The sequence below is a fragment of the Zootoca vivipara genome, chromosome 2 (genome assembly GCF_965207765.1).
Source record: "Zootoca vivipara chromosome 2, rZooViv2.hap1.1, whole genome shotgun sequence".
NCBI lineage: Eukaryota > Metazoa > Chordata > Lepidosauria > Squamata > Lacertidae > Zootoca > Zootoca vivipara.
The window spans coordinates 35,367,338-35,392,070 of record NC_142584.1 but is presented as its reverse complement, the minus strand read 5'-3'; the positions used below and the strand labels follow the sequence as shown (position 1 = coordinate 35,392,070).

The window sequence follows — 24,733 nt, the reverse complement described above, 5'->3', positions numbered from 1 at the left end:
TCAGAAATAGCCCCTAAGTCATGTCCTGCAGGTTTTTATATTATGGGTTGCTACATGCTACAGTTCTCTCAGCTATGCTCAGGGTCACCCAGCACTCCTAGAAATGACATCAATCTCAAGCTACTTGCTGGGCTGATGGATGGAGCTGTGCCAAAGTATCGAAGGATGCCAGACCATGCAGTCAATCTAGTAGAAAATCTCATGGGGATTTCATCAGAACACAACAGCTGTATATCTGTACAATCTTTATATACAAGGGTCATTTTACATTCCCTACTCTGGAAGGAGTTAACCTCATTTTGGATTCATATATTGCTTTCAGCTCTTTAACATACAATGATTTGGAGTAGGATTCATAGGTTCTTATATATTCATAGATTTAAACATAAAGATGATGCCCTGGTGTCTGGAATAAAAGTATTTTCTGTCTCATTTATAAAGGACAATAATGGAAGCCAAGTCTCACCAAAAGTGTCTATTCATGAAGTGCCTTTAAATACCCTTCAGTGGTGAGGAAGGCGTTCTGATAGGACCACATTCCAAAGATTATTAATCAAGATTTCAATGGAGATTTTTCTAGGTTGCTTCCAGAATCGGGCTATTGTTATTTGGGCTGTTGATAATAATAATAAAATACTAAATCTCTGCATTTAAGGTTATTGTTTAAATTTGAGACTAATGATAACGCAAGAGCCGAAGTGGGTGGAAGGGATTGCTGCATCCTTTTGGAAATCATGTGAAACACCTTTTCCCAAAAGGAGTATACCATCGTGCAACTCTAGCATGCATGAAAATATGAGCATATCTCCCCACAGCCTTTCCAGCATAGGGAAGAGATGCTAGTACTTATTTGGGCTAGACGTAATGGAGTCCAGTGCCAGCAAAATATAATTTTAAGAGAAGCCTGCGTATTATTCTAGAACAGGCATAGGCAACCTTGGCTCTACAACTCCCTGAGCTCCACAAATAGTATTAGCTTTTATTACCATTTTTTAAGCAGAGATGAAAAGATATGGGTGGGCAAAACCTGAAAAAAAGAGAGAAAACTTTGGAAGAATAGACATTTTAACCACGGCTATCCTTCCAAGCCAACTGAGATTTAAATGTTTCCATTGCACCAATTCTTGGGAAATATCTCTGAGCAGGTTTTTATAGTTTTAGCGCCTAAGCTGCTTTAGATCTGATGTTAAATTGATACCAAGATAACTAAAGCCACCATGAGCAATGCTAAATTCTGCTTGTGATATTAGTTGCTCACGAGTAATTGTGGGTAGGTTAATTGGAAGAATGGCTGAAACTACTTTATTTTGTACACAGCTGTGTGATGCTTGACCACACACACACAAATTCACAGGTATGCTTCTTATAATGTTTGGTGAAACTTAACATGTAACCCCCCCCCCCCAAATGGCCTCGTTACATGTTAACATGTTACTAGAGTTCACCAGATGTACATACTTTGGATGTACGTTTATAGCTTTGTGCTAAGCTTCATATATGCAAAAATATGCAGCCTCTGGTGTATTAAATGCACATCCAAAGGCACCTTAAGCAACTCTATGTCCAAGTGACCACATCAATCAATCTTAAGATGGCAACTCTTTCTTATGCCAAGAACAGCAATTCCAAAAATTCTTATAATAACAATATAATCTTAATTAGTTTGGAGGATTAGAATTAAATTTGCAAATACTTGTTTATAAGCACTTCACAATAGGAAACATTATCAATCCCATTTTCTTCTCTTCCCACCCACCTATCCAAAGCAGAACAGTGAGATATGAAAGCAATGCTCAGGAGGTCATTCAGCAATGACAACACCAGCAATAGCACTCAAGAGGCCCTTGTGCCATACTCTGGCTTTCTTGAATAGCCCAGATTCTCTCCTTTAAGACCGTTGTGAAATTATTTATAGGGCATTTACTCACATAGTCTGTAGGACATCAAATATTTCTAATTATATCCAGTCATGTCAAATGACAATTATGCCTTAGCCAACTTTGCCAAACAATGCTTTACAGGGAAAGGTTAGCCAAAATGCCTTGAGTGAAGAATGGCTTGGGGGTGGGAGGACAGGGGCTGGTACTTGTGCTCATCCGAGAGTATAAAAGTGTCTTGGTCCAATTTGTGTTGTCCTTCCACAGATAGTTAATAGGTAAGTGCTGGGGGGTGATTGTGGGGGTCTGGAGGGGGGTAGCGCCCCTGAATTCCACTCATGCCCATCCATTCCTTCTGCCTTTGCCATTAGCACAGGAGAATTGACTATGTCAAACTGAATTTCAAATATGCTCATTTGCTTCCAGTCAGTAATTCATTGTTGGAAGACTCTTTGAAAAGTCACCAGTAAGAAGAGATTTGCACTTTTTGTTTTCCAGTACTGGCCGGTGCTGAGTCTGCGCACTATTCATTTCGTATATCAGGAGGTAAGACTGTGATTGTACCCATTCTTGGGGAAGGGGGAAGAGGTTCAAAGAAAGTCTCCTTTTGGCTGAGAATACAGGTGCCGTGCCCCTTGCTAATTATGTACTGCATGAAATATTTCATGGCTATTGTGTTCAGATTTTATTGCACAGTGTCCATGTTAACTGATCCTGCAGTTCTGGCGTGTGAGGCATTACTAGCAAGTGCTCCTCCCCTCTAAGCACAGGGTAGAAGTTCCAGCTTTTAATTGCCCTCTGTGACATTATCTGATACTTCCAGAGAAAATCTAATTGCAATATGGGCAACCACCAAAGTGGGCAACAAGTTGGCATCCAGGACAAAGTGAATTCTCTAATGAACACCACTGATGGAATCTCTTTGGGAATGTGTACTGGGGTAGACTAGCAGCAATAACACTGTGTTTGACTGTTCCTTTATTTTGGGTTTAGTTTTGAGAAATGATAGTGAAAATCATGTCTTGCCTTTTCATTTATTTACATTATTAGTTAATATTATAACATTGGCATCTCTTAACAAATTGAAGTAAAATTTTATAACTGGGACTGTTTGAGAGCTGCTTTATGATGCATATATTTAGTTCCTCGAGAAGCAGAATCCAAGCGGAAAGGAAGGTAACGTCTAGGGCTAACCATGAGCTTCCATCAGAATACAACAGTTAGGATTTCTGATGCACAACCAAGAGTAATAATAATAATAATAATAATATATTATTTATACCCCGCCCATCTGGCCGGGTCTCCCCCGCCACTCTGGGCAGTTTCCAACACACATCAAAATATATTAACATATCACAGACTAAAAACATCCCTAAACAGGGATGCCTTTAGGTATTTTCTAAATGTCAGGTAGCTGTTTATCTCTCTGACCTCTGATGGGAGGGCGTTCCACAGGGCAGGTGCCACTACCGAGAAGGCCCTCTGCCTGGTTCCCTGTAGCTTTGCTTCTCGCAGTGAGGGAACTGCCAGAAGGCCCTTGGCGCTGGATCTCAGTGTCCGGGCTGAATGATGGGGGTGGAGATGCTCCTTCAGGTATACTGGACTGAGGCCATATACTCATCAATCAACAAGATAAGAGAGGGAAATGGAAGTTAACAGGGAGGGTGGCAGCTTAGTGTTTTGTATGAACAGGTCCATGGTTCAATCCATGGCATCTTCAGGTAGGGCTGGGGGAGATGCCTGTTTCAAATCCTGGAAAGCTGCTGTCTCTTTGTAAATATAATACTGAACTTGATGCACCAATGGTTGAGCTCCGTATGAGGCAGCTTCCTGGGTTACTATGATGATTGGAGGCTAAATACAAGCAAGCAAGCTGGAGCTGGGAGCCAAAGAAACATATTCAGCTAGAGGCAGGAGGACAGAACAGCTTAAAATTAGAGCAAGAAATTCAGAGGGGAAACAAATTCAATATGTTCCTAAAATCCAGTTTGTCTTGCAAACTTTCAAATTCATTTTCTAGCTGCTTGAAAGTATTGGTGCAATCATGAAAAGAAATAAAAGAGCCATTCATAATTGAGTTGAGGTGCTGTGTCAGAGTCGGATTGGACACTAGCACTGCTCAGCGGGTGCAGTGACCCCTTCTGCTCACCGAATGTGTGGGCAGATGGCAGTCAGTGGGAGGCCCTGAAATGGTGCTTTCTGTTGGCTGGCAAGTGGGAGGGCCTAAGCTGTCATGGGATCCATTGGATCCCATGCCAGACCCACTGCTGGCAAGTGCCCATCCTCTGTCCCCCAGAGGGCCCAATACCTACACGAGCTCCACAAATGAGAGGTCATAAAAGGATGTTGACAAGATGTTGCGCCTCCTCCTGCCACAGAAGGGTAAATTCAGGGAATATGGGCTAACATTTTGATGCCCACAGTGTTGTGTAGACACACAAAAAAAGTATGTCCATAAATGAGAAACAGTGGTGCCACAATAAACATTCACTTGGCATCACCCTTAATTTTGGCTCTAATTCTGTTGGCATTCAACCACCTGAGTTCCGTATTAGAGGGAACAAGTGGGGCTTGCAAAAAAAATTTTTTTTTACTGTAATTTCTCTTTTAGAATGAGCACTCCACCTTAGGCTTCTACCCAGCCATTTACTCCCAGCAGTGCATTTCACTCTTCTTCCTCCCCAACCAGTTTTCTGTTCCCCTTAACAACTGACACTTAACATTCTCACTAGCTTCTTTTGGAACTTTTTTGCCTCCTTAGGCTTTTTAAAAAGCTCCCCTGCCCCACTTCTGCAAATGTTGATGTTCAACCAAGCATGCTTCTACCACCTTGTTTCTAATGGCCATCTTTGTCACTAGTCCTGTTGGCACACACCACCTGAGCTTGCTACCGGACTGCTGTGATGATGATGAAGTTCTATGGAGTACCATGACACAAAACTTTCTGCAAATTGTGCCAAGTTGCAATACAGATCTTTCACAGATGTTGGCTGCCCCATTAATTTTGATAAATCGACCAATCCATAAATTTGTTCATTTCTTTGCTTGAATGAGTGGGGAAACTTAATGTTTGTTCTGATCTTACAACTTCTAAACTTTGATGGATTGGCATGATCAGTTTGGGGAATCAACATAATGTGACTGTGGTCACCTAGTAGAGCACCCAGATATAGCAGACCCAGGATGGGAGAGTGCTAGAGTCCTAGTGCTCATCAAGTTGCATGGGATCAGTTCCAATCTGTTACCTCCAAGGATGTGGACAGGCTGCTTGGACGAGTGAAACCAACCACCTGTCTCCTTGATCCTTGCCCATCCTAGCTCATAAAAATGAGCCGGGAACAGCTGGGTGGGGTGGTGAATACCTCCCTCTGTGAGGGAGTCTTTCCAGACTAGCTTAAAGAAGTGGTTATTAAGATTGAAGTTGAATCCCGGCAGGACAGAAGTACTGTTTTGGGGGGACAGAGAGTGGGCAGGTGTGGAGGACTCCCTAGTCCTGAATGGGGTAACTGTGCCACTGAAGGACTAGATGTGCAACCTGGGAGTCAATTTGGACTCACAACTCTCCATGGAGGTGCAGGTCAATTCTGTGTCCAGGGCAGCTGCCTACCAGCATCACCTGGAACAATGGCTGACACCCTACCTGCCCACAGACTGTCTCACCAGAGTGATGCATGCTCTGTTTTCTCCCACTTGGACTATTGCAATGCACTCTACATGAGGCTACCTTTGAAGCTGACTCAGAATCTACAACGAATCCAGAATGTGGCAGCTAGACTGGTGACTGGGAGTGGCCACCGGGACCATACGACACTGGTCCTAAAGGACCTTCATTGGCTCCCATTGTGTTTCTGAGCAAAATTCAAAGTGTTGGTGTTGACCTTTAAAGCCCTAAACGACCTTGGCCCAATATATCTGAAGGAGTGTTTCCACCCCCATCACTCAGATCAGACACTGAGGTCCTCCTCTGAGGGTCTTCTGCTGGTTCCCTCACTGCAAGAAGCAAAGTTGCAGGGAACCAGCCAGAGGGCCTTCTTGGTAGTGGTGCCCTCCTGTGGAACACCCTCCTTTCAGATGTCAAGGAGATAAAGAACTATACAACTTTTAGAAGACATCTGAAGGCAGCCCTGTTTCGGGAAGTTTTTTATGTTTGATTTTTTTATGTTTTAATATATGCTGTAAGACACCCAGAGTGGCTGGGGAAACTAATAATAATAATAATAATAATAATAATAATAATACCATAATTTCAAATATATTGACATACTTAGTACTCATGTGCCTCCTCAACAATTTCCTCTACTTATAAGACATACCAATATTAGAAATGCAAGAGAATATATACAGTGGCATTACACAGCTGCAATTTTCATGTGAGCTGTCTTTCTCTGTAACAGTGTTCTCTGCTAAGCTGCAGCCATGTCTTCGGACTCAGAAATGGCAGCCTTCGGGCCAGCTGCCCCTTTTCTCCGAAAGTCAGAAAAGGAGAGGATTGAGGCTCAAAACAAGCCATTTGATGCCAAAACATCAGTTTTTGTGGTGGATCCTAAGATCTCCTTTGCAAAAGGTGTTGTGCAGAGCAAGGAGGCAGGGAAAGTCACAGTCAAGAAAGAAGGTGGAGACGTGAGTAGAGAAACACCAACTGACATTGAAAAATTAGTAATATATTTGTCCTATTCTTTATACTCTTTGTTGAATGGTCTCTTGTTTCCTTGCAGACTGCGACTGTTAAGGATGACCAAGTCTTTCCTATGAATCCTCCCAAATTTGATAAAATTGAGGACATGGCCATGATGACCCACCTCCATGAACCTGCTGTGCTGTATAACCTCAAAGAGCGTTATGCAGCCTGGATGATCTATGTGAGAACAGTTTAACATTTACCATTGACTTCACAATACAGATTATTATTCCACAGAGAAGCAGATTTACTATCCATCTTTTCTTTACAGACGTATTCAGGTCTCTTCTGTGTCACTGTCAATCCCTACAAGTGGCTGCCAGTATATAATCCTGAGGTGGTAAATGCCTACAGAGGCAAAAAGCGTCAAGAGGCCCCCCCTCACATCTTCTCCATCTCTGACAATGCCTATCAGTTCATGTTAACTGGTAAGTATGTCAACCTACTTCAAAATGATTACAGAGGGACAGTTCCCCAGACTGAGTCAACAGCTTTTCCAGAAGGTCTCATGCATGATGGGGTTGCAGCTAAGAATTATTTGTATAGTCATCAAAGCTCAAAGGAAGGAAACCTCAGCTCAACTGTCCTCTAAAAGACCAAAACCTAGTTGCACTGTGCCAACATTTCAGGGCATTCTTCTTTATTGCTTTGTTAATTCTTCATGAGCTTATATGTAGTTTTAGAACTATTTAATAGTTCAGTATTTTCTATAGCAGGCTTGCAGTTGGAAGTAAAATGCACAAGAGACATCAGGATTATAGTGAAGAGCAGTAAGATGTGAATTTATTACACGCATACTAAAATAAGTGTTGGTTATGAATAATAACTGATAACAAGTCAGTTTGTTTTCATTTTTAATGGATGTATGGGACTTTAAAATGAAAAGAAGCATTAGAAAGGGACCATCCAGATTCTGAACAATCGTAGCCTAAAATAATCAGGCTATCCTAGTGTATTTTAAATGAATATTGCTTATTTCAATAATTGGGTTCAACCACATTTCCACTTGTCCTGTGTGTCTGGGCAGTTTTCCCCTTGCCCTGTCCCTTTCCCAGGGAAAACCTACTCTTTAGTGCTAAATCAGAGCAAATCTTAATCCGGAGAAAACCTGAACTGCTGTTTTCTTCAATTGAGGGCTAAAGTGTGGTTTTCCCTGGAGGGAAGCAGCGGGACAAGAGGAGATGTTGATAAGCTAAATTACACCGTTGTTTCTTGATTTTTCTAGATCGTGAGAACCAGTCCATTCTAATCACGTAAGTATTCTTATGATAAGTATGATTCTCGTCAGAGCAAGTTTGTGTGCAAAGCACTGTTTGACAAAGTGGTCCTTCCTTCTGTTTCTGCTGACAGTGGAGAATCTGGTGCTGGAAAGACTGTGAACACAAAACGTGTCATCCAGTATTTTGCAACAATTGCTGCAGCTACTGATAAGAAGAAGGAAGAACCACAGCAAGTAAGCAAGCTAAAGGTGAGTTGTATATCTAAGAGGAAGCTAACCTTTCATTTTTGTTAACAGCTGTAGTTATAAAATACACATCGTATTTTTCGCTCCATAAGATGCACTTTCCCCCCTCCTAAAAAGGAAGGGGAAATGTCTGTGCGTTTTATGGAGCAAAGGCACTGGGCGGCAGCGGGATCCCTTGGCTGCCGCTGCAGTCGCAAGCAGAGGGATGCCTCTGCCGCCGGAGCCATGGCTCCCGGCGGCGGCGGAGGAATGAGCAACCCGAAAGCAGCCCTTTTAAGCTGCTCCTTCCTCCTCCACAGCCGCCAGCAGCAGCAAAGGGGCGGGGGAAGGAATGAGCAGCCCAAAAGCAGCCCTTTCAGGCCGCTCGTCCCTCTGCTGCCTCTGCCGCTCACAAGAGCTGGCATAGGAGTGGCGGTTGGGAGAGGCACAGCGCAGCGCCTCTCCCAACCGCACCTCCTGTGCCTGCCCCAGCGAGAGGCGGCAGCGGGACCGGGTGTTTATTAAACATTTGATTCAGATTTTTTTCTTGTTTTCCTCCTCTAAAAACTAAGTGCGGTTGTTTATTAAATAGTTTAGTAGAACATTTGATTAAGAATATTTATTTTTCTTGTTTTCCTTCTCTAAAAACTAAGTGTGTCTTATGGTCAGGTGCGTAACTTTGCAATAACACTTTTTCAGGGAACACTAGAAGATCAAATTATCAGTGCCAACCCTTTGCTGGAGGCTTTTGGGAATGCCAAGACTGTGAGGAATGACAACTCTTCCCGTTTTGTAAGTCTTCCGTTCAGAAATATGTTTAAGAGTGTACCAGTGAGACAATTTCATTAATTAGTTCTGTGGTATTTTTCCTAACATTGGTTGAAAATAATCAGGGCCAATGTAGTGCAAGAAAAAAGTGCTGGATTTTGGCATGTTACCCAGCCACGAAGATCACATGAATTGCTTTAGCACTATATTTCTTTATGCTAATTCTGTCTTACACAATTATTATGATAATAAATGGATTAATAATAGTAAAGCCCTAAATACATGATGACAGAATATATTAGAAGAGGAAGAAGAAGAAGAAGAAGAAGAAGAAGAAGAAGAAGAAGAAGAAGAAGAAGAAGAAGAAGAAGAAGAAGAAGAAGAAGAAGAAGAGTAGTAGTTTGGATTTGATATCCCGCTTTATCACTACCCGAAGGCGTCTCAAAGCGGCTAACAATCTCCTTTGCCTTCCTCCCCCACAACAGACACCCTGTGAGATGGGTGGGGCTGAGAGACTTCAGAGAAGTGTCACTAGCCCAAGGTCACCCAGCAGCTGCATGTGGAGGAGCGGAGACGCGAACCTGGTTCCCCAGATTACGAGTCTGCCGCTCTTAACCACTACACCACACTGGAAAAGTATAAAGGATTACACTCTTCTTTCCTGAAGATCCACCTACATATTTAATGCGCTTTTTGTGTGGACATATAGTGTTTTGCTTTATACACAAGCTACATTTCCATCTGAAATTCATGAAGGACACAAAGCTCTCAGATCTGCAAACTTCTACTGCTGCTGCCATGTGCAAATTATTCAATGCCACCATTGCACAAGATATAGCTGTCAAGTTCTCCCTTTTTTAAGGGAAATTCCCTTATGCTGAATAAGCTTCCTCGTGAGAAATAAAGGTTGCTAAGATTCAACAGCTACCTCAAGTCAGCTCAATGGCTTGCAATAGTGCAGAGGACACTAATTTAATAAATGCACATTCTGTATAACGATATAACACAACCAAGCTAGTCTTTGTCATTATTCATTAGACTTCAGACTTCTTGGACAAATTAATGGAATGAAAATAATACAGAAGTCTAAGTGTTAGTATATAGCCAGCATTTAAAAACACATTGTCCTTTTTATCATATATAATGCGACTGAAGCGAGCCATATTCTGTTTCTTTTATTATAAACAATACCATCAATAAATTGTGGAGCTTCTCTATCACATTCAGGTCACAGGCATTTTTTCCTGACTCTTCTGAGAGACAATTGGGTTAATAAAGTATTTTCCCTTCACTTCTTAAATTCCATAGAATTTGATATTATTAGTGATATCCAACTAAGCAATACTCAGAATAGAAAAAAGGAAATAGATTTGTTTCAGTGGGGTCTACTCTGCGTATGACATATCACTGGGTAAGTCCCCATATGTCTGCAAGATAACAACAACAACAACAACAACAACAACAACAACAACAACACTCTTAAAAACACAATGAAAAGGAAGAACCAAAAGACCTTTGGTTTACAAGACATTGTACATATAAGATGTTTATGGTTCTTCCTTTTCATTATGCTTTCTTAGTGGTGGCTGGTATACACCATTTTTGTGCCATTAGAAATGTATAAAATCAATAAAATGGCAATGTGCAGATAACGAAACACATGCAAAACATGGTTTAAATTTGTTGTAATTAAAATGCCATTTTTCCCCCATAGGGTAAATTCATCAGAATTCACTTTGGTGCTACAGGAAAACTGGCTTCTGCAGACATTGAGACATGTAAGGAACTTTGCTAGAAGATCACTCAGTCTCCTCCCTCCCTCCCTTTTATTTAATTATACTAAATTGTGTTGCCAGATCTGCTGGAGAAGTCCAGAGTTACTTTCCAGCTGAAAGCTGAAAGAAGCTACCACATCTTTTATCAGATCATGTCCAACAAGAAGCCAGAACTGATTGGTAAGAGGCATCTGTTTTGGTGGCTGCTGCTGCTGCTAAAATCTTGCATTGATGCTTCATTATTCAATAGATTAAAATAAATCCGTATCTTTGCTTCTCCTTATTCAGAGCTGCTTCTGATTACTACCAACCCATTTGACTTTCACTTTGTGAGTCAGGGTGAGATCAGTGTTGCCAGTATCAATGATCAAGAAGAGTTGATGGCAACTGATGTAAGTAACTTGTAGAATGGAATATATGAAATTTGATCAGATCAGTTTGGGGCTGAATTTATTCAGCAGAAATTAGATTTCTTGGAGTGATGAACCCTTGTTACAATTTATTTGGGGGAGGGAAGCATTCTAGAAATGCTGGGGGTCAGGAGTCTTGCTAGAAATGGGAATGACAGCAGCCTCCCCTCTCCCAGTCTCTTCTTTAAACATAGTCTTGCTGCCATGAGTAGTATCAGTGGCTTGCCTTTTTTTGGTCAGAATGCACCCTTGGAACAATGTCATGGTGTGTGTGTGTGTGTGTGTGTGTGTGTCTATGTCTGTGTAGGAGGCTAGCAGAGGATACAGTAGTGGCATCCTTCCCACCTTTCTTTTAAACATACTCTTGCATTTGTCACACGTGGCAACAGCTTTCCTATCATTTCCTTGACATTTCCTCCCAAAATGTCCCTTGGAAAAATGGTACATCACGCTTTAGTGTTGTTTGAAGAGCATTCTCTCTCTCTCTCTCTCTCTCTCTCTCTCTCTCGTGTGTGTGTGTGTGTGTAATAATAGGCCCCTCATAGCCACTGAGGCAGACCACAAATACCCCACGAACAGAATGCCCCAGAACAACACTACACCATGACAAGTTGTTCCAAGTGGGGCAATGTGAGACGAAACACAGGCCTCTAATTGCCAAAAGGAGTCACTCAGATTCTTTACCTCCTTATGGAGCAGCAAATTTGAAAGGCCAGGTGCAGTCAATATGATATCAAACAGAATTTTGACTTTGATTTGTTTGATAGGAAGCGATTGACATCCTGGGTTTCACTGCTGAGGAAAAGTCAGCCATTTACAAGCTAACTGGAGCTGTAATGCACTACGGGAACATGAAGTTCAAGCAGAAGCAACGTGAGGAGCAGGCTGAGCCAGATGGCACTGAAGGTATTTTAAAGACATGTGGCAGGATACCGAGATTTTCCAGAAAGAAGTGGCTTGCTCTGTTGAAATTAGTATTAAAAATCCAAAACAAATTATATTATTATTGTTTATTAAATTTATATATTGCTCTTCATTCAAATTCACAGGGTGGTTTATAATAATAATAATAATAATAACTCTTAGACACATTTAAAATGCCATAGGTAGTTTAATCAGCCAAATGCAAGCAATTGAGGTGAATGCTCATTGTTATGTAGCCATCCATAAACAAATAAGAACAAATGCTCAACGAAGACCAGGCACAATCTAACCACCACATAAACTTTGTGCAAGCAAATCAGGATGAATGCTGAATAAATAGGTTGTATGGAGAAGCCCATAATTTGTATTCCTGTGCTGATAATATTATGGTCTATTTGTGCTGATAATCCTTTCTTCTTATGTCTATGCTTAGTTGCTGACAAGGCTGCCTACCTCATGCACCTCAATTCAGCAGATCTGCTGAAAGCTTTGTGCTACCCCCGAGTCAAGGTCGGCAATGAATATGTCACCAAAGGCCAAACTGTTCAGCAGGTAAATGGCACATTAGCCAAAATGCATGGTTTGACTTAACGATCTGTGATTCACTGCCTTGATAAGAGATGAATCACATATCATTATATCAACCAGTGATTTCACTAATGAAAATGCTATCAATAGTAAATCCTGCTATTATCTTTTCTTCTTAGGTGTACAATAATGTAGGTGCTCTTGCAAAAGCAGTCTATGAAAAGATGTTCTTGTGGATGGTTCTTCGTATTAACCAGCAGCTGGATACCAAGCAAGCAAGACAATACTTCATTGGTGTGCTGGACATTGCAGGCTTTGAGATTTTTGACGTAAGGAAACAGGGAGAAATTAAAAAATAATAATTGTAAAGCACTAGAGAAATAGCGTTTTGTATCGGCCAATTCAAAACTGTATTACATACTGAAGTGTGACTCTGGCAGCTGAAACATTTCAACTTATACAAGTTGCCATTCATTGAAAACACGGAGCATTTTCCTAAACTATAAAATGTGTAACAAATTGTAATTAATCTCAAATAAAAGGCACATCTAAACGGATGCCTTCAAAGTGTTTCAGCATGCAGCACAATACTAGAAGCCACATACAATGCAGGAACTGAAACACTCAGAGGATTGAACTGAACCATACAAATGCAAAGACTAAATGAGGCTGAGAAAAAGAACCCATACAAGTCTAGATCTGTGGGCAAAAGCCTACAGGAGAGGAAAGAAAAGTGTCAAGCTGCTGTAGGGCTTAGGGGTCACTTGGATGAGTCAATGAATGTTAGTGAAAATGTCTCTTGTTTTTCTGTAGTACAACAGCTTGGAGCAGCTGTGCATCAATTTCACTAATGAGAAACTGCAACAGTTTTTCAATCACCACATGTTTGTGCTGGAACAAGAGGAGTACAAGAAAGAAGGGATTGAATGGACTTTCATAGACTTTGGGATGGATTTGGCTGCCTGCATTGAACTCATTGAGAAGGTATCTTTCGCAGTGTGAATACTTGGTATGCTCTGAAATGTTGTAGGAGAACATGGGAGAACATGCATGCAATTTGCAGTCCTTTCTTAAGTGAACCCCAGCAGAGGGATTGGTTGCAGGAAACTCCAGTGTATTTGTCAGGCTGAGTTACAGGGATCTGAAGCCCCTCCTCTCCAGCAACACCTCTTCCAGCCGGGAAAGCAGCGAGACGTCCAATGAGGAGGGAGAGGGAATGGTTAGCATGGAGGAGAGTAGAGTCAGGGTTGCTGGACAGGAGTCCCGACACCACCTCAGCTTCACAGGGTCAAGCGCAAAGAGGGGAGGAGGCACTTGGGGGTCTCGAAGTTCCTACCGGTATGCTGGGGGAGGAGCAGGAAGGGGTCACTTCTGGATTCTGCGAGTGACTAAGATGGACATGTTTTTAGTAGCTCTGCACTGTACATAGTTTGCACTCAGCAAACGGTTAAAAGACAGTTGGATGCCTGGCGTCGTTACTTGTGAGTAACCACCACATGCCATTACAGTATTGAACATTGTACCATGAGAGGAGGTGGGTTTGGATGTGGCAGGTGATTGGATCCTGTCCAAATAATCGTATACTAAATCTTCACAGTTCTGTACTCTGGGGCCTTCCATGCATTCTTGTTTCTTATTGAACAGGATGTAGATATAGTGCCAATTTAGTCACTTGGCTGCATTGAATCAAATTTCCCCACAACTGTATAAGAAAAAATGATTTTTCTAGACCAGCCTATTTATTTCTATAGCATCAAGTGTGTCCGCAGTACTTCGCAAAGAACAGGCCTGGCAGCCCTACTACAGGGAGTTTACAATCTGAAAGCAGACACAAGGGAAACAACAGAAGGTGGGGAAGGGAAATGGAGACGGGTGTAAGCAGAGAAAGACTGTATTACTGTTACTCATACTTTAGCTTTTTAATGGTATGGCATTGTCATTAGAGGCTTGTTCTAAAACAGGTGTGGGGAACCTGTGGCCCTTCTGATATTGCTGGACTCCCACTGTCATCAACCCCAGCCAGTATGGCCAAAGGTCAGAGATGATGGGAGCTGTAGTCTAAGAGCATCTGGAGGTTGCCCTTCCCTGTTCCAAAGGTTTCATGGGCATGATAGCAATGGGACAGAAATACTCAGGTGGCTTCTTTCATAGGGAATATTGTTCAAGAATATGGTAAATAGAAATAGGGTATACACTCTCTCATAGTAGATATTTGCTGAGATTATCTAGCAGGGTATATTATGGAACATGTCTATACATATGTACCTTTTTGGATGTAACAATTGGTTGACCTGCATGTGCAAACCTGTATTCCAGATTTTAATGGGACTTGTGCTTGCATATTTGAACTCAGTTCCTTCTCAACTTCTCTGCTCCAACAAAAAATTATTCATGCTTTTCCAAAGGCAAGTGCTTCCAAAAGCTGTCATAGCAATCTCTTTATTATTGTTATTCCTTCCAGCCAATGGGCATTTTCTCCATCCTGGAAGAAGAGTGCATGTTTCCGAAGGCAACTGACACTTCTTTCAAGAACAAGCTCTATGACCAGCATCTTGGAAAATCTGCTAACTTCCAGAAACCTAAGCCTGTCAAAGGCAAGGCTGAAGCCCACTTTGCCCTGGTGCACTATGCCGGCACTGTGGACTACAATATCACTGGCTGGCTGGAGAAGAACAAAGACCCTTTGAATGATACGGTGGTGGGTCTGTATCAGAAATCATCCATGAAGACTCTGGCTTTCCTGTTTGCTGATCGTCCTGTAGATGCTGGTAATGGCTGTATAATCAACCCTCTGACTAATGTATATATAAACAAACATTTATTCTAATATAAAAGTATTATTATTTAATAAATCTAAGGTCCATTTAATATTTTTTTCATGTTAATTTTAGATGGTGGTGGTGGCGGCGGCGGCAGTGGTGCCAAGAAAGCTGCTAAGAAGAAGGGGTCTTCCTTCCAGACTGTGTCTGCTCTTTTCAGGGTATAGTATAATCTTTGTAACTCTTTTCAGTGTGTGAATTTAAAAGTGCTTTATGAAATGCCTGTATTTGTCAGTTTTTGCACACCAAACCATTTTGGATCTTCTGAGAGATATGCTGAATCTCACTGAATTCATGGAACAGTCTTCTTTTTAAAAAAATATCGCCACAGATTTAAAATACATGCCCACATCCTTCCACATAATTCAAATATGAACAAAGTACAGTATGTAAAATATCCTTGACTGCTCTAAGTCTCTTAAAAGAGGGGATCAGTATTGAATACAAAGGCAAATAACTCTTTACTGAAATGCTTCATGTGTTACTTTGCCTAAACAATGTGTCTGCATGCTGCTGTAATATTTACCGTATTAAAGGAAGAAATATGGAATGTGGCCCTCCAGGTGTTGCTGGACTAAAACTTCCATCATCCCTGAGCACTAGCCATACTGGTGGGGATGATGGAAACTGGGAGTTCAACAACATCTGGAAATTCACAGGTTCCCTACCAGGGGGGCTAAGGATTAATTCCAAAAAAGCAGTATACACTTAAGGGAGCTCCTCCCCTTACCAGCATACAGGTACGGTAGTACTTTATTTGATGGTATACTCCTAATGTCAAAGAGATAAGCTGCTATTAAACCTGAACAGCAACTTGTTTAACAGGCCAAACATCAAAAGCAAGCATTGACAGTGGATGTTAGGAGCTTGAAATAAACCTGATTATTATTTTTATCTCTGTTACATTTGATGGTGCTTCCCCACCCCTATTTGCATGCACTTGTCTCCTCTGCATACAAACATCCCTTCTTTGGACTTTTGCACAAAATATCTGCTTCTGGTCCCACAGGAGAACTTAAACAAACTGATGTCCAATCTGAGATGCACTCACCCCCACTTTGTGCGCTGCATTATTCCCAATGAAACAAAAACACCTGGTAAGGCATTGTGTATCAATATAAATAAACAAATAAAGCAGATATTATTGTATTTTTAGCAACCAACCATCATACAATTTCAGTGCGAAAAGCCCATTTAGTTTCGTATTAAGCATTAATCCAAGTCTTGCACTACATACAAACTTTGAGAAAAATATAATGCAAAGCAACACAATGGATCAGTTTGGTTTTCACAAGTACGCCATTAAATTTTCTTTTCATTAAAATTTGATTGCTTTTTCAAAGCCTGTTCTGATCATGCTCTAATTTGTCATGTTTGGATTTCCTTCTGAATTTTAAAAGTAATAGTAGAATATATTTAGCTTGTAATTCTAAATACATTCTCCACTCCGTGAAAAATGTGTAAGGTTGATTATTTATATGACCATACCCTAGCCATTTAAAGAACGCTCCTGTGTCCAGTGTGGTCCACGAGGGAAAGCATATTTAACTGAGCTTGTGTAAAAGAAGGCTTAGTTTTCTGTGCATCAGGTGTTCAAAATATTGAGAAATCTGAACAGGAATAAATACATATAAGTGCAATAGAAATGCATATAAGTGCACCAAAATGGTATGGTGCTAATTCCTCTTTGATTTTTTAAAAAGGTGCAATGGAACATGAACTTGTACTGCATCAACTGAGGTGTAATGGTGTACTGGAAGGCATTCGCATTTGCCGAAAGGGATTCCCTAGTAGAATCGTTTATGCTGATTTCAAACAGAGGTTAGTTTGGCCCTCCTATAGAGCTCCATTCTGTACATTTCACATCTCAGATTTCTTGACTTTATAAAAAAACAACCCTTCAGCATGAATTCAGTTAACAACAAGGTTATATTTATTCAGCATTGATGCATATCCCAGACTAGATAACTCCTTTGAATCAAGTGTTGTTTTCTCAACATGTTTTGAATGTTTTCAGAGATCAGCAAGTATTTTATAATAATTCATTTTTACTCAATCATTCCTTGACAAGTTTTTGGAAACTAATAACCACAACAAATTGCTATTCACGAAACTAGTGAATTTAATGGCAAGACACCAGCATCTTCTGTTTTCTCCAACAGATACAAGGTTTTAAATGCAAGTGCAATTCCAGAAGGCCAGTTCATTGATAGCAAGAAGGCTTCTGAGAAACTTCTTGGATCCATTGATGTTGACCACACCCAATATAAATTTGGCCACACCAAGGTAAAATTATTATTTGACATATTAATGTAACAAGTAGGTTTGTTGGGGCAGTGAGCAATATGTTGCATTTTCTTTCTCCAGGTGTTCTTCAAAGCTGGCCTTTTGGGTCTTCTGGAAGAGATGAGAGATGACAAGCTGGCTCATCTGATAACACGTACACAGGCTATGTGTCGTGGCTTCTTAGCAAGGACAGAGTACCATAAAATGTTGGAAAGGAGGTATAGCCCTCACAATTATTTAGAAAAGCACTACCAGAAGGCCTGCTTTGGTCTACATGCAATTTAATATGACATTAAATGGTCTACATGCCATTTAATATGAATCTTAACTTTGTTGACAGAGAGGCCATCTTTACTATTCAATACAATGTCCGTTCATTCATGAACGTCAAGCACTGGCCCTGGATGAAATTATATTTCAAGATCAAGCCCTTGCTAAAGAGTGCTGAATCAGAGAAAGAGATGGCCACCATGAAAGAAGAGTTTCAGAAAACTAAAGAAGAGCTTGCCAAGTCAGAGGCAAAACGAAAGGAACTTGAAGAAAAAATGGTGTCTCTGATCCAAGAGAAGAATGACTTGCAACTCCAAGTCCAGTCTGTAAGAGTTATTCGTGACATTAATTTGACTTTATTCTTGATATAATTTAGGTAGAGGAATGCACACATTGTAGGGAAAGTACACTGTGAATATTTGGGGTTATTTAGGCTATCCCAAAATATGGCTGTGTGTGTGTGTGTGTGTGTGTGTGTGTGTGTGTGTGTACACACCATACAATCTGGCACAGAGTATAATATATAAGGCACTATGGAGACTGCACATATGTAGGTCTAGTATACAGCTTTTTGTTTTCACACCAACATTTATATTGGATAGTTTATTTGTCCATATAAATGGAAAATCATTTCTGAAACGTTTTTAGGATACATTCAGCCAGTTTATTTATACTTACTGTGTGAAAGACTGAAAGGGAGTGGGGAAGCTGACATTGTGATTACAATTATGTAATATAAAAAACACTCATGGAAGGAAAATAGTATTGATGATCATTTGGCAACACTTTGCAACTTGTTTCTTGAGTCTGGAAAATATTAGTAAAGTCACCAGCAAATGCTACTGTCTCAGTAAACATTACAGTTGCTTAGACTTGATATGAAAATTAATTTAATTCACTTATACAAATACAATTTCTATACAATTAATCACTAATTAATATAGATTACAATTTTCAGAACACAGATTACTTTCAGTAGGAAAATCTACTCAGAAATCCTACTAAAATCTTACAGAAATGAAACATGGATTATTCTCTGGAACATTACTAGTACTGTTATTCCCATTTAGAAACTGAAAATACTGGAAAGACATTCCTTTTCATGCTACATTTTTCCCCCAGGAAGCTGATGGCTTGGCAGATGCAGAGGAGAGATGTGACCAGCTGATCAAAACCAAAATTCAGCTGGAAGCTAAAATTAAGGAGCTGACTGAACGGGCAGAGGATGAAGAGGAAATGAATGCTGAGCTGACAGCCAAAAAGAGGAAACTGGAAGATGAATGCTCAGAGCTGAAGAAAGACATTGATGATCTTGAGTTAACACTGGCCAAGGTGGAAAAGGAGAAGCATGCCACAGAAAACAAGGTAATGATCACAATGTGCTCTGCAACCAATAGTCAGAATGTAGTATTGTCATTCCAGGGTAGAATGATACATTGAATCTGTTTGTTCATTTCTAAAAGGTGAAAAACCTCACTGAAGAGATGGCAGTCTTGGATGAGACCATAGCGAAACTGACCAAGGAAAAGAAAGCCCTCCAAGAGGCCCATCAACAGACCTTGGATGACCTGCAGGCAGAGGAGGACAAAGTCAATACTCTGACCAAAGCAAAGACTAAGCTGGAACAGCAAGTGGACGATGTAAGCACCATCACATGCAGAAGAATAGTATTAGAGGAGTGAAGGTAGTGTTAGAGTGACAAAGTCTTTGTCCCCTCTTTGTCTTTAGCTTGAAGGGTCCCTGGAGCAAGAAAAGAAGATACGCATGGACCTGGAAAGATCCAAGAGGAAGCTTGAAGGTGATCTGAAGCTGTCCCAAGAATCCTTAATGGATTTGGAAAATGATAAGCAACAGCTGGATGAAAAGCTTAAGAAGTAAGTAAGGTTTGCTTTTGGAAGACCTTTTAGGAGGTCTTTATAGAACCCAACTCTTTTTCTTTGATTTGGACTCAAAATAATCCTTGTGTTTTGTTGTGAAAAGGAAAGAATTTGAAATCAGCCAGTTCCAAAGCAAAATTGAAGATGAGCAGGCCTTGGGCTTACAACTTCAGAAGAAGATAAAGGAGTTACAGGCAAGTCAATCATATATCAGATCCATTGTGACTATGAAAACTACTTCCTCTGAGAATATATTGTGAGTGTCAATGGCTGCTGCTCTTTCTCTAGGCCCGTATTGAGGAACTGGAGGAAGAAATTGAGGCTGAGCGTGCATCTCGGGCCAAGGCAGAGAAGCAGCGGGCTGATTTCTCCAGAGAACTTGAAGAGATCAGTGAGCGTCTGGAGGAAGCTGGTGGGGCAACCGCAGCTCAGATTGAGATGAACAAGAAACGTGAGGCAGAATTCCAGAAAATGCGCAGGGACCTTGAAGAGGCCACTCTGCAAAATGAAGCCACAACAGCTGCTCTCCGCAAGAAGCATGCAGACAGTGCAGCTGAACTTGGGGAACAAATTGATAACTTGCAACGTGTGAAACAGAAGCTGGAGAAGGAGAAGAGTGAGCTGAAGATGGAGATTGATGACCTTGCTAGTAATTTGGAATCTGTCTCCAAAGGCAAGGTATCATACAGCAATTTCAATATATATATATTGTAATCACAAAATATACATATTGGATTTACATTCTGTAGCTTTATACAGGATTGGAGTGAGGTAATTGTAATTTAAAAAGAATTTCAACTTATGTGGAAAAAAGAGAAAAGTAATTTTTATTACATTAGCATCTCTATCCATCCATATATAATGCTTGTTTCTATTTAATGCTGTTTCTAATTGTAAGATGGCAAAAAAAATTTCCATCATATATATATATATATATATATATATATATATATACACACACATACATATAAAATAAGGTCCTCATTTACCCCCTTTGTTAATTAAAATAATGCATCACTTATTTAGGACTCCTTGTTACATATTCTTTTTCATTATTCAAGACATTCCCCATTCTTCAGCATTATATGCTTCTGGACTTCATTGTGACTCTAAAACATATATGAAGCGTCCATTCTGAATACTACAAAGTGTTACAATATGCAAAGTTCAATGGCGTTAGTTAATATGGTTCTTTGACTGTACACCTATAGGCCAATTTTGAAAAGATGTGCCGCACCCTAGAAGATCAGCTTAGCGAGCTTAAAACAAAAGAAGAAGAGCATCAACGTTCTATTAATGACCTGAATGTTCAAAGAGCTCGTTTGCAGACAGAATCTGGTAAGATGCTTAAACAAATTTATAAAATGCTGGAGAAATTTGTGAGAAGGACATGGCTTGTTCTGAAAAAATACAACTATGGGTGATATTTCCCATCCTGTCCCCAATTCAGCGAGAGTGGTGTTTGTAGGTTGGTTTGGTGGTTGCATGGAGAGATGGTGCTTCAGCTTTTACAAGATGGGAAGGGTGATTTTTGGCTTCTCACAGATGGGCTGAAGCCAGGAGAACCTGCAAAGCTTCAGGAGTCAATTGGTGCACAAGCTGGGCTCCTGAGAGGTGGGGCCTTGGAGCAGCCCTGGGGGAAGACTTCACCCTACCAGGTCCAATCCAGATAAATAAAAGGAGATGTGTGGTGCAGGGCCAATGAAAAGTGGGCCGTTTCTTCCCACTCCCTCATAGCAATCTTAAAGGTAGAGCAGCCTTGAAGGTGGAAGAGCCATTGGGCTGGATCCTTAGATGGGGATCCCCTTAAGAGCTGTTAAAGGGCAGCACTTCACATCCAGATACCTAATTCAGGGGCTGAAGAACCACACCTATGGAAATTAAAACACTTAAGTCCATAGATTTCAGCAGGTCTTCTCTAATTATAACTAAGATTCATATCACCTTCACTTTTTTACACTTAATATATCTACTGTGAACACCATCACTGTATCAAATAATTGCCTGAACCTATGCAAAAATGATTAAATCTTGGAGATTTCAGATATTAATTTTAATATAATTTTTCAATTTACTTATGTTAAATTATGTTATATATTCTCTACTTCAGGTGAACTCTCACGACAGGTAGACGAGAAAGATGCTTTGATTACCCAGCTTTCCAGAGGCAAGCAAGCTTTTACTCAACAAATTGAAGAACTGAAGAGACAACTTGAGGAAGAGATAAAGGTGAAGATCAAGAATTTATTTTATCGTCTGTTATAATGCCAGAAACACTGGGCAGCTTTTTTCTCACAGAATTGCCTCACCTGCATAATTATTTATGTTTTATACATCTCATTCTCTCTGTGCTTACTTCATCTTGTGGACTGGCAGTTATATGTGCTGAAGCGCACTCCAAATATTTACATAATCTACAATTCTATGTTAATTCTATAGGCCAAGAATGCACTGGCCCACGGCTTACAATCTGCTAGACATGACTGTGACCTCCTTCGGGAACAATATGAAGAAGAACAGGAAGCCAAGAGTGAGCTTCAGCGTGCCCTGTCCAAGGCGAACAGTGAGGTTGCTCAATGGAGAACTAAATACGAGACTGATGCCATTCAGCGGACTGAGGAACTGGAAGAGGCCAAGTATGTGCAATGATGTGCTTAAAAGGGTATTAGGAAATGCCAAGCAAATAGTTGTGAGAGAAGAATTAGAGAACTCCCTCCATTAACAGGAGCACCATTTATAGGTAGAGGACCAGAACAATTAACAGAAAAGACACATTATTATTATCTGGGCTTAGCTTGAGTGTGAGATAGTTCTGTGTATTTATACAGTGGTCTATGGTGATATTCAACACTGCATATCATCATGTTTATCTTAAATTTTCATGTTTCCTGAATCTAATGAAACAGCTGCATACAGCCGTATCTAATAGCTCATTAATGAGTGCAATGTTCATGGAATTTTCAGATGCAGCAGGAAGAAGACAATATTTTTAAATGTAGACCAAATTAGAGAAAACAAGTTATATTTTTATCAGTGGACAGAATAAGTCACACATTGGTTTATGCTAGGCTCACAGTAGGGATGTACTGCAATTTTACATGAGTCAAATTTTCACTGGAGCAGAGGCAGATTCGCTTGATCATGAGCATCTATGGCAAGTTGATAACTGCATTCTGAGGTGTGTGTCACACACACACACACCCCATTTGTGGAACCTCTTCCTGCCACTGCTGCAGAAAGAATGAGTGAATGAATGAATGAATGTAGTGAATCAAATTCCACAACCAATTTCTTTGTTAGATGCGCTTTCCCACAGTGTCAGCGTAAATTGTGCTCACAAATTCCATGTCACCTCTTCCCCCCACTTGAATTATATCTACATTTACTTTGTTTATGGCAACCACCAACTTTCTCCTTGTTATCTTTCAAATGCTGTCAGCTATCTAGCTAGCCAGGCATGTGTGTTGTATGTGTTGTGTGTGGAGGGGAGATGGTAATAAAGCTGAATGGTGATAGCCAAGGTTTACTCATACAAATAATAATAAATGAGGAAAGGTAACTTGTGGCCTCAGGAGAAAATTTTGGGGACAGCAGGGGACTGATGGAGTTGGATGGCATGGTTGGTGAGTAAAATGAGACAGGAGAGTAAAATAACAATTGGCAAGCCAGAACAAAATGACTAAAGAAGAGGATAGGCATAACAAAAGCATTAAAAAATCCTTTAGCAATTCAAACAGTGAAACATGACTACATTATTACAATGTTATGTGTTAACATGGAAGGAGAAGGTAAAATGGCAAGACAAAGTTTGAATGGAAAAGCAAATTTGTATTCTCAGTATGCATTGAATACCTTTAAGCCAGTTATTATCATGGATGATTAAGAATCACTAAGTGTTGTGATCACATTTCTCTAGGAAAAAGCTGGCTCAGCGTCTGCAGGATGCTGAAGAACACGTGGAGGCTGTGAATTCCAAATGTGCTTCCCTTGAGAAGACAAAGCAAAGGCTACAGAATGAAGTGGAGGACCTAATGATTGACGTGGAAAGGTCCAATGCAGCCTGTGCAGCTCTAGATAAGAAGCAGAAGAACTTTGATAAGGTACTTTTGACCATAATTTGAAAGAAAACCCAGCACGTTGCAACAAATCCTCAGGTACAAATGAACACATTTCTTATTTCTGGTGCTTCTTCTTTCTGGTGTTTTGCAGATTCTGGCAGACTGGAAACAGAAATATGAGGAAACCCAGTCTGAACTGGAAGCCTCCCAGAAAGAGGCTCGCTCTCTCAGCACAGAGCTCTTTAAGATGAAGAACGCTTATGAGGAATCCTTGGATCACTTGGAAACTCTGAAGCGTGAAAACAAGAATCTCCAACGTAAGACCATAGTCTTTACTTAGGCATTCTGCCAAGTTTGGTCATTTTTGTAGTAGGAGGCTTCCAGTTAATTTGTATACAATCATTTTCTTCATAGCCCACTGATAGATTCAAACATTCAACTGAAAACCATTCACATGAATGGCAACAGTGTAATGCTAATTATTAAATGATTGTTGGGTTCTGAATTTGTACTCCATACATAATCCAGTGTACAGATTGCGGATCTCTTCTCTCTCTGACTGACATTTTAATGTGTAAACCAACAGAGGAGATTTCTGACCTCACGGAGCAGGTTGCTGAAGGAGGAAAAGCTATCCATGAATTGGAGAAAGTGAAGAAGCAGATTGAGCAAGAGAAAAATGATCTGCAGACTGCTCTAGAGGAAGCTGAGGTAAGCACACTATTATGCATATACAGTGGTACCTCGGATTACAGACGCTTCAAGTTACAGACTTCGCTAACCCAGAAATAGTACCTCAGGTTAAGAACTTTGCTTCAGGATGAGAACAGAAATCGCACGGCGGCGGCGGGAGGCCCCATTAGCTAATGTGGTACCTCAGGTTAAGAACAGTTTCAGCTTAAGAACGGACCTCGAGAATGAATTAAGTTCTTAACCCGAGGTACCACTGTAATTATTTTGTGGCATGTATCAGACAAATTATTTTGTGGCATGTATCGTGACCATGGGGTCACGAAGAG

General features: G+C 40.5%; 1 protein-coding gene across 1 annotated transcript in view; it reads left to right on the top strand.

The window, feature by feature from the left end:
• The first annotated feature begins 2,308 nt into the window (after positions 1–2,308).
• Positions 2,309–24,733, top strand: part of LOC118079895 (uncharacterized) — a 62,647-nt gene continuing 40,222 nt past the window's right edge. The window contains exons 1-32 of the mRNA XM_035104615.3: positions 2,309–2,423; positions 6,272–6,497; positions 6,593–6,736; positions 6,827–6,983; positions 7,781–7,808; positions 7,906–8,023; positions 8,699–8,791; positions 10,482–10,545; positions 10,624–10,722; positions 10,831–10,934; positions 11,720–11,858; positions 12,310–12,428; positions 12,584–12,733; positions 13,218–13,388; positions 14,866–15,172; positions 15,296–15,384; positions 16,233–16,320; positions 16,927–17,044; positions 17,386–17,509; positions 17,591–17,727; positions 17,850–18,105; positions 18,902–19,144; positions 19,243–19,419; positions 19,508–19,653; positions 19,760–19,850; positions 19,945–20,334; positions 20,868–20,994; positions 21,767–21,885; positions 22,096–22,292; positions 23,573–23,756; positions 23,866–24,031; positions 24,301–24,425. Of these exons, the coding sequence (XP_034960506.2) occupies positions 6,294–6,497; positions 6,593–6,736; positions 6,827–6,983; positions 7,781–7,808; positions 7,906–8,023; positions 8,699–8,791; positions 10,482–10,545; positions 10,624–10,722; positions 10,831–10,934; positions 11,720–11,858; positions 12,310–12,428; positions 12,584–12,733; positions 13,218–13,388; positions 14,866–15,172; positions 15,296–15,384; positions 16,233–16,320; positions 16,927–17,044; positions 17,386–17,509; positions 17,591–17,727; positions 17,850–18,105; positions 18,902–19,144; positions 19,243–19,419; positions 19,508–19,653; positions 19,760–19,850; positions 19,945–20,334; positions 20,868–20,994; positions 21,767–21,885; positions 22,096–22,292; positions 23,573–23,756; positions 23,866–24,031; positions 24,301–24,425 (4,674 nt within the window). The 5' untranslated portion in view covers positions 2,309–2,423; positions 6,272–6,293. The remainder of the gene's footprint in view (positions 2,424–6,271; positions 6,498–6,592; positions 6,737–6,826; positions 6,984–7,780; positions 7,809–7,905; positions 8,024–8,698; positions 8,792–10,481; positions 10,546–10,623; positions 10,723–10,830; positions 10,935–11,719; positions 11,859–12,309; positions 12,429–12,583; positions 12,734–13,217; positions 13,389–14,865; positions 15,173–15,295; positions 15,385–16,232; positions 16,321–16,926; positions 17,045–17,385; positions 17,510–17,590; positions 17,728–17,849; positions 18,106–18,901; positions 19,145–19,242; positions 19,420–19,507; positions 19,654–19,759; positions 19,851–19,944; positions 20,335–20,867; positions 20,995–21,766; positions 21,886–22,095; positions 22,293–23,572; positions 23,757–23,865; positions 24,032–24,300; positions 24,426–24,733) is intronic.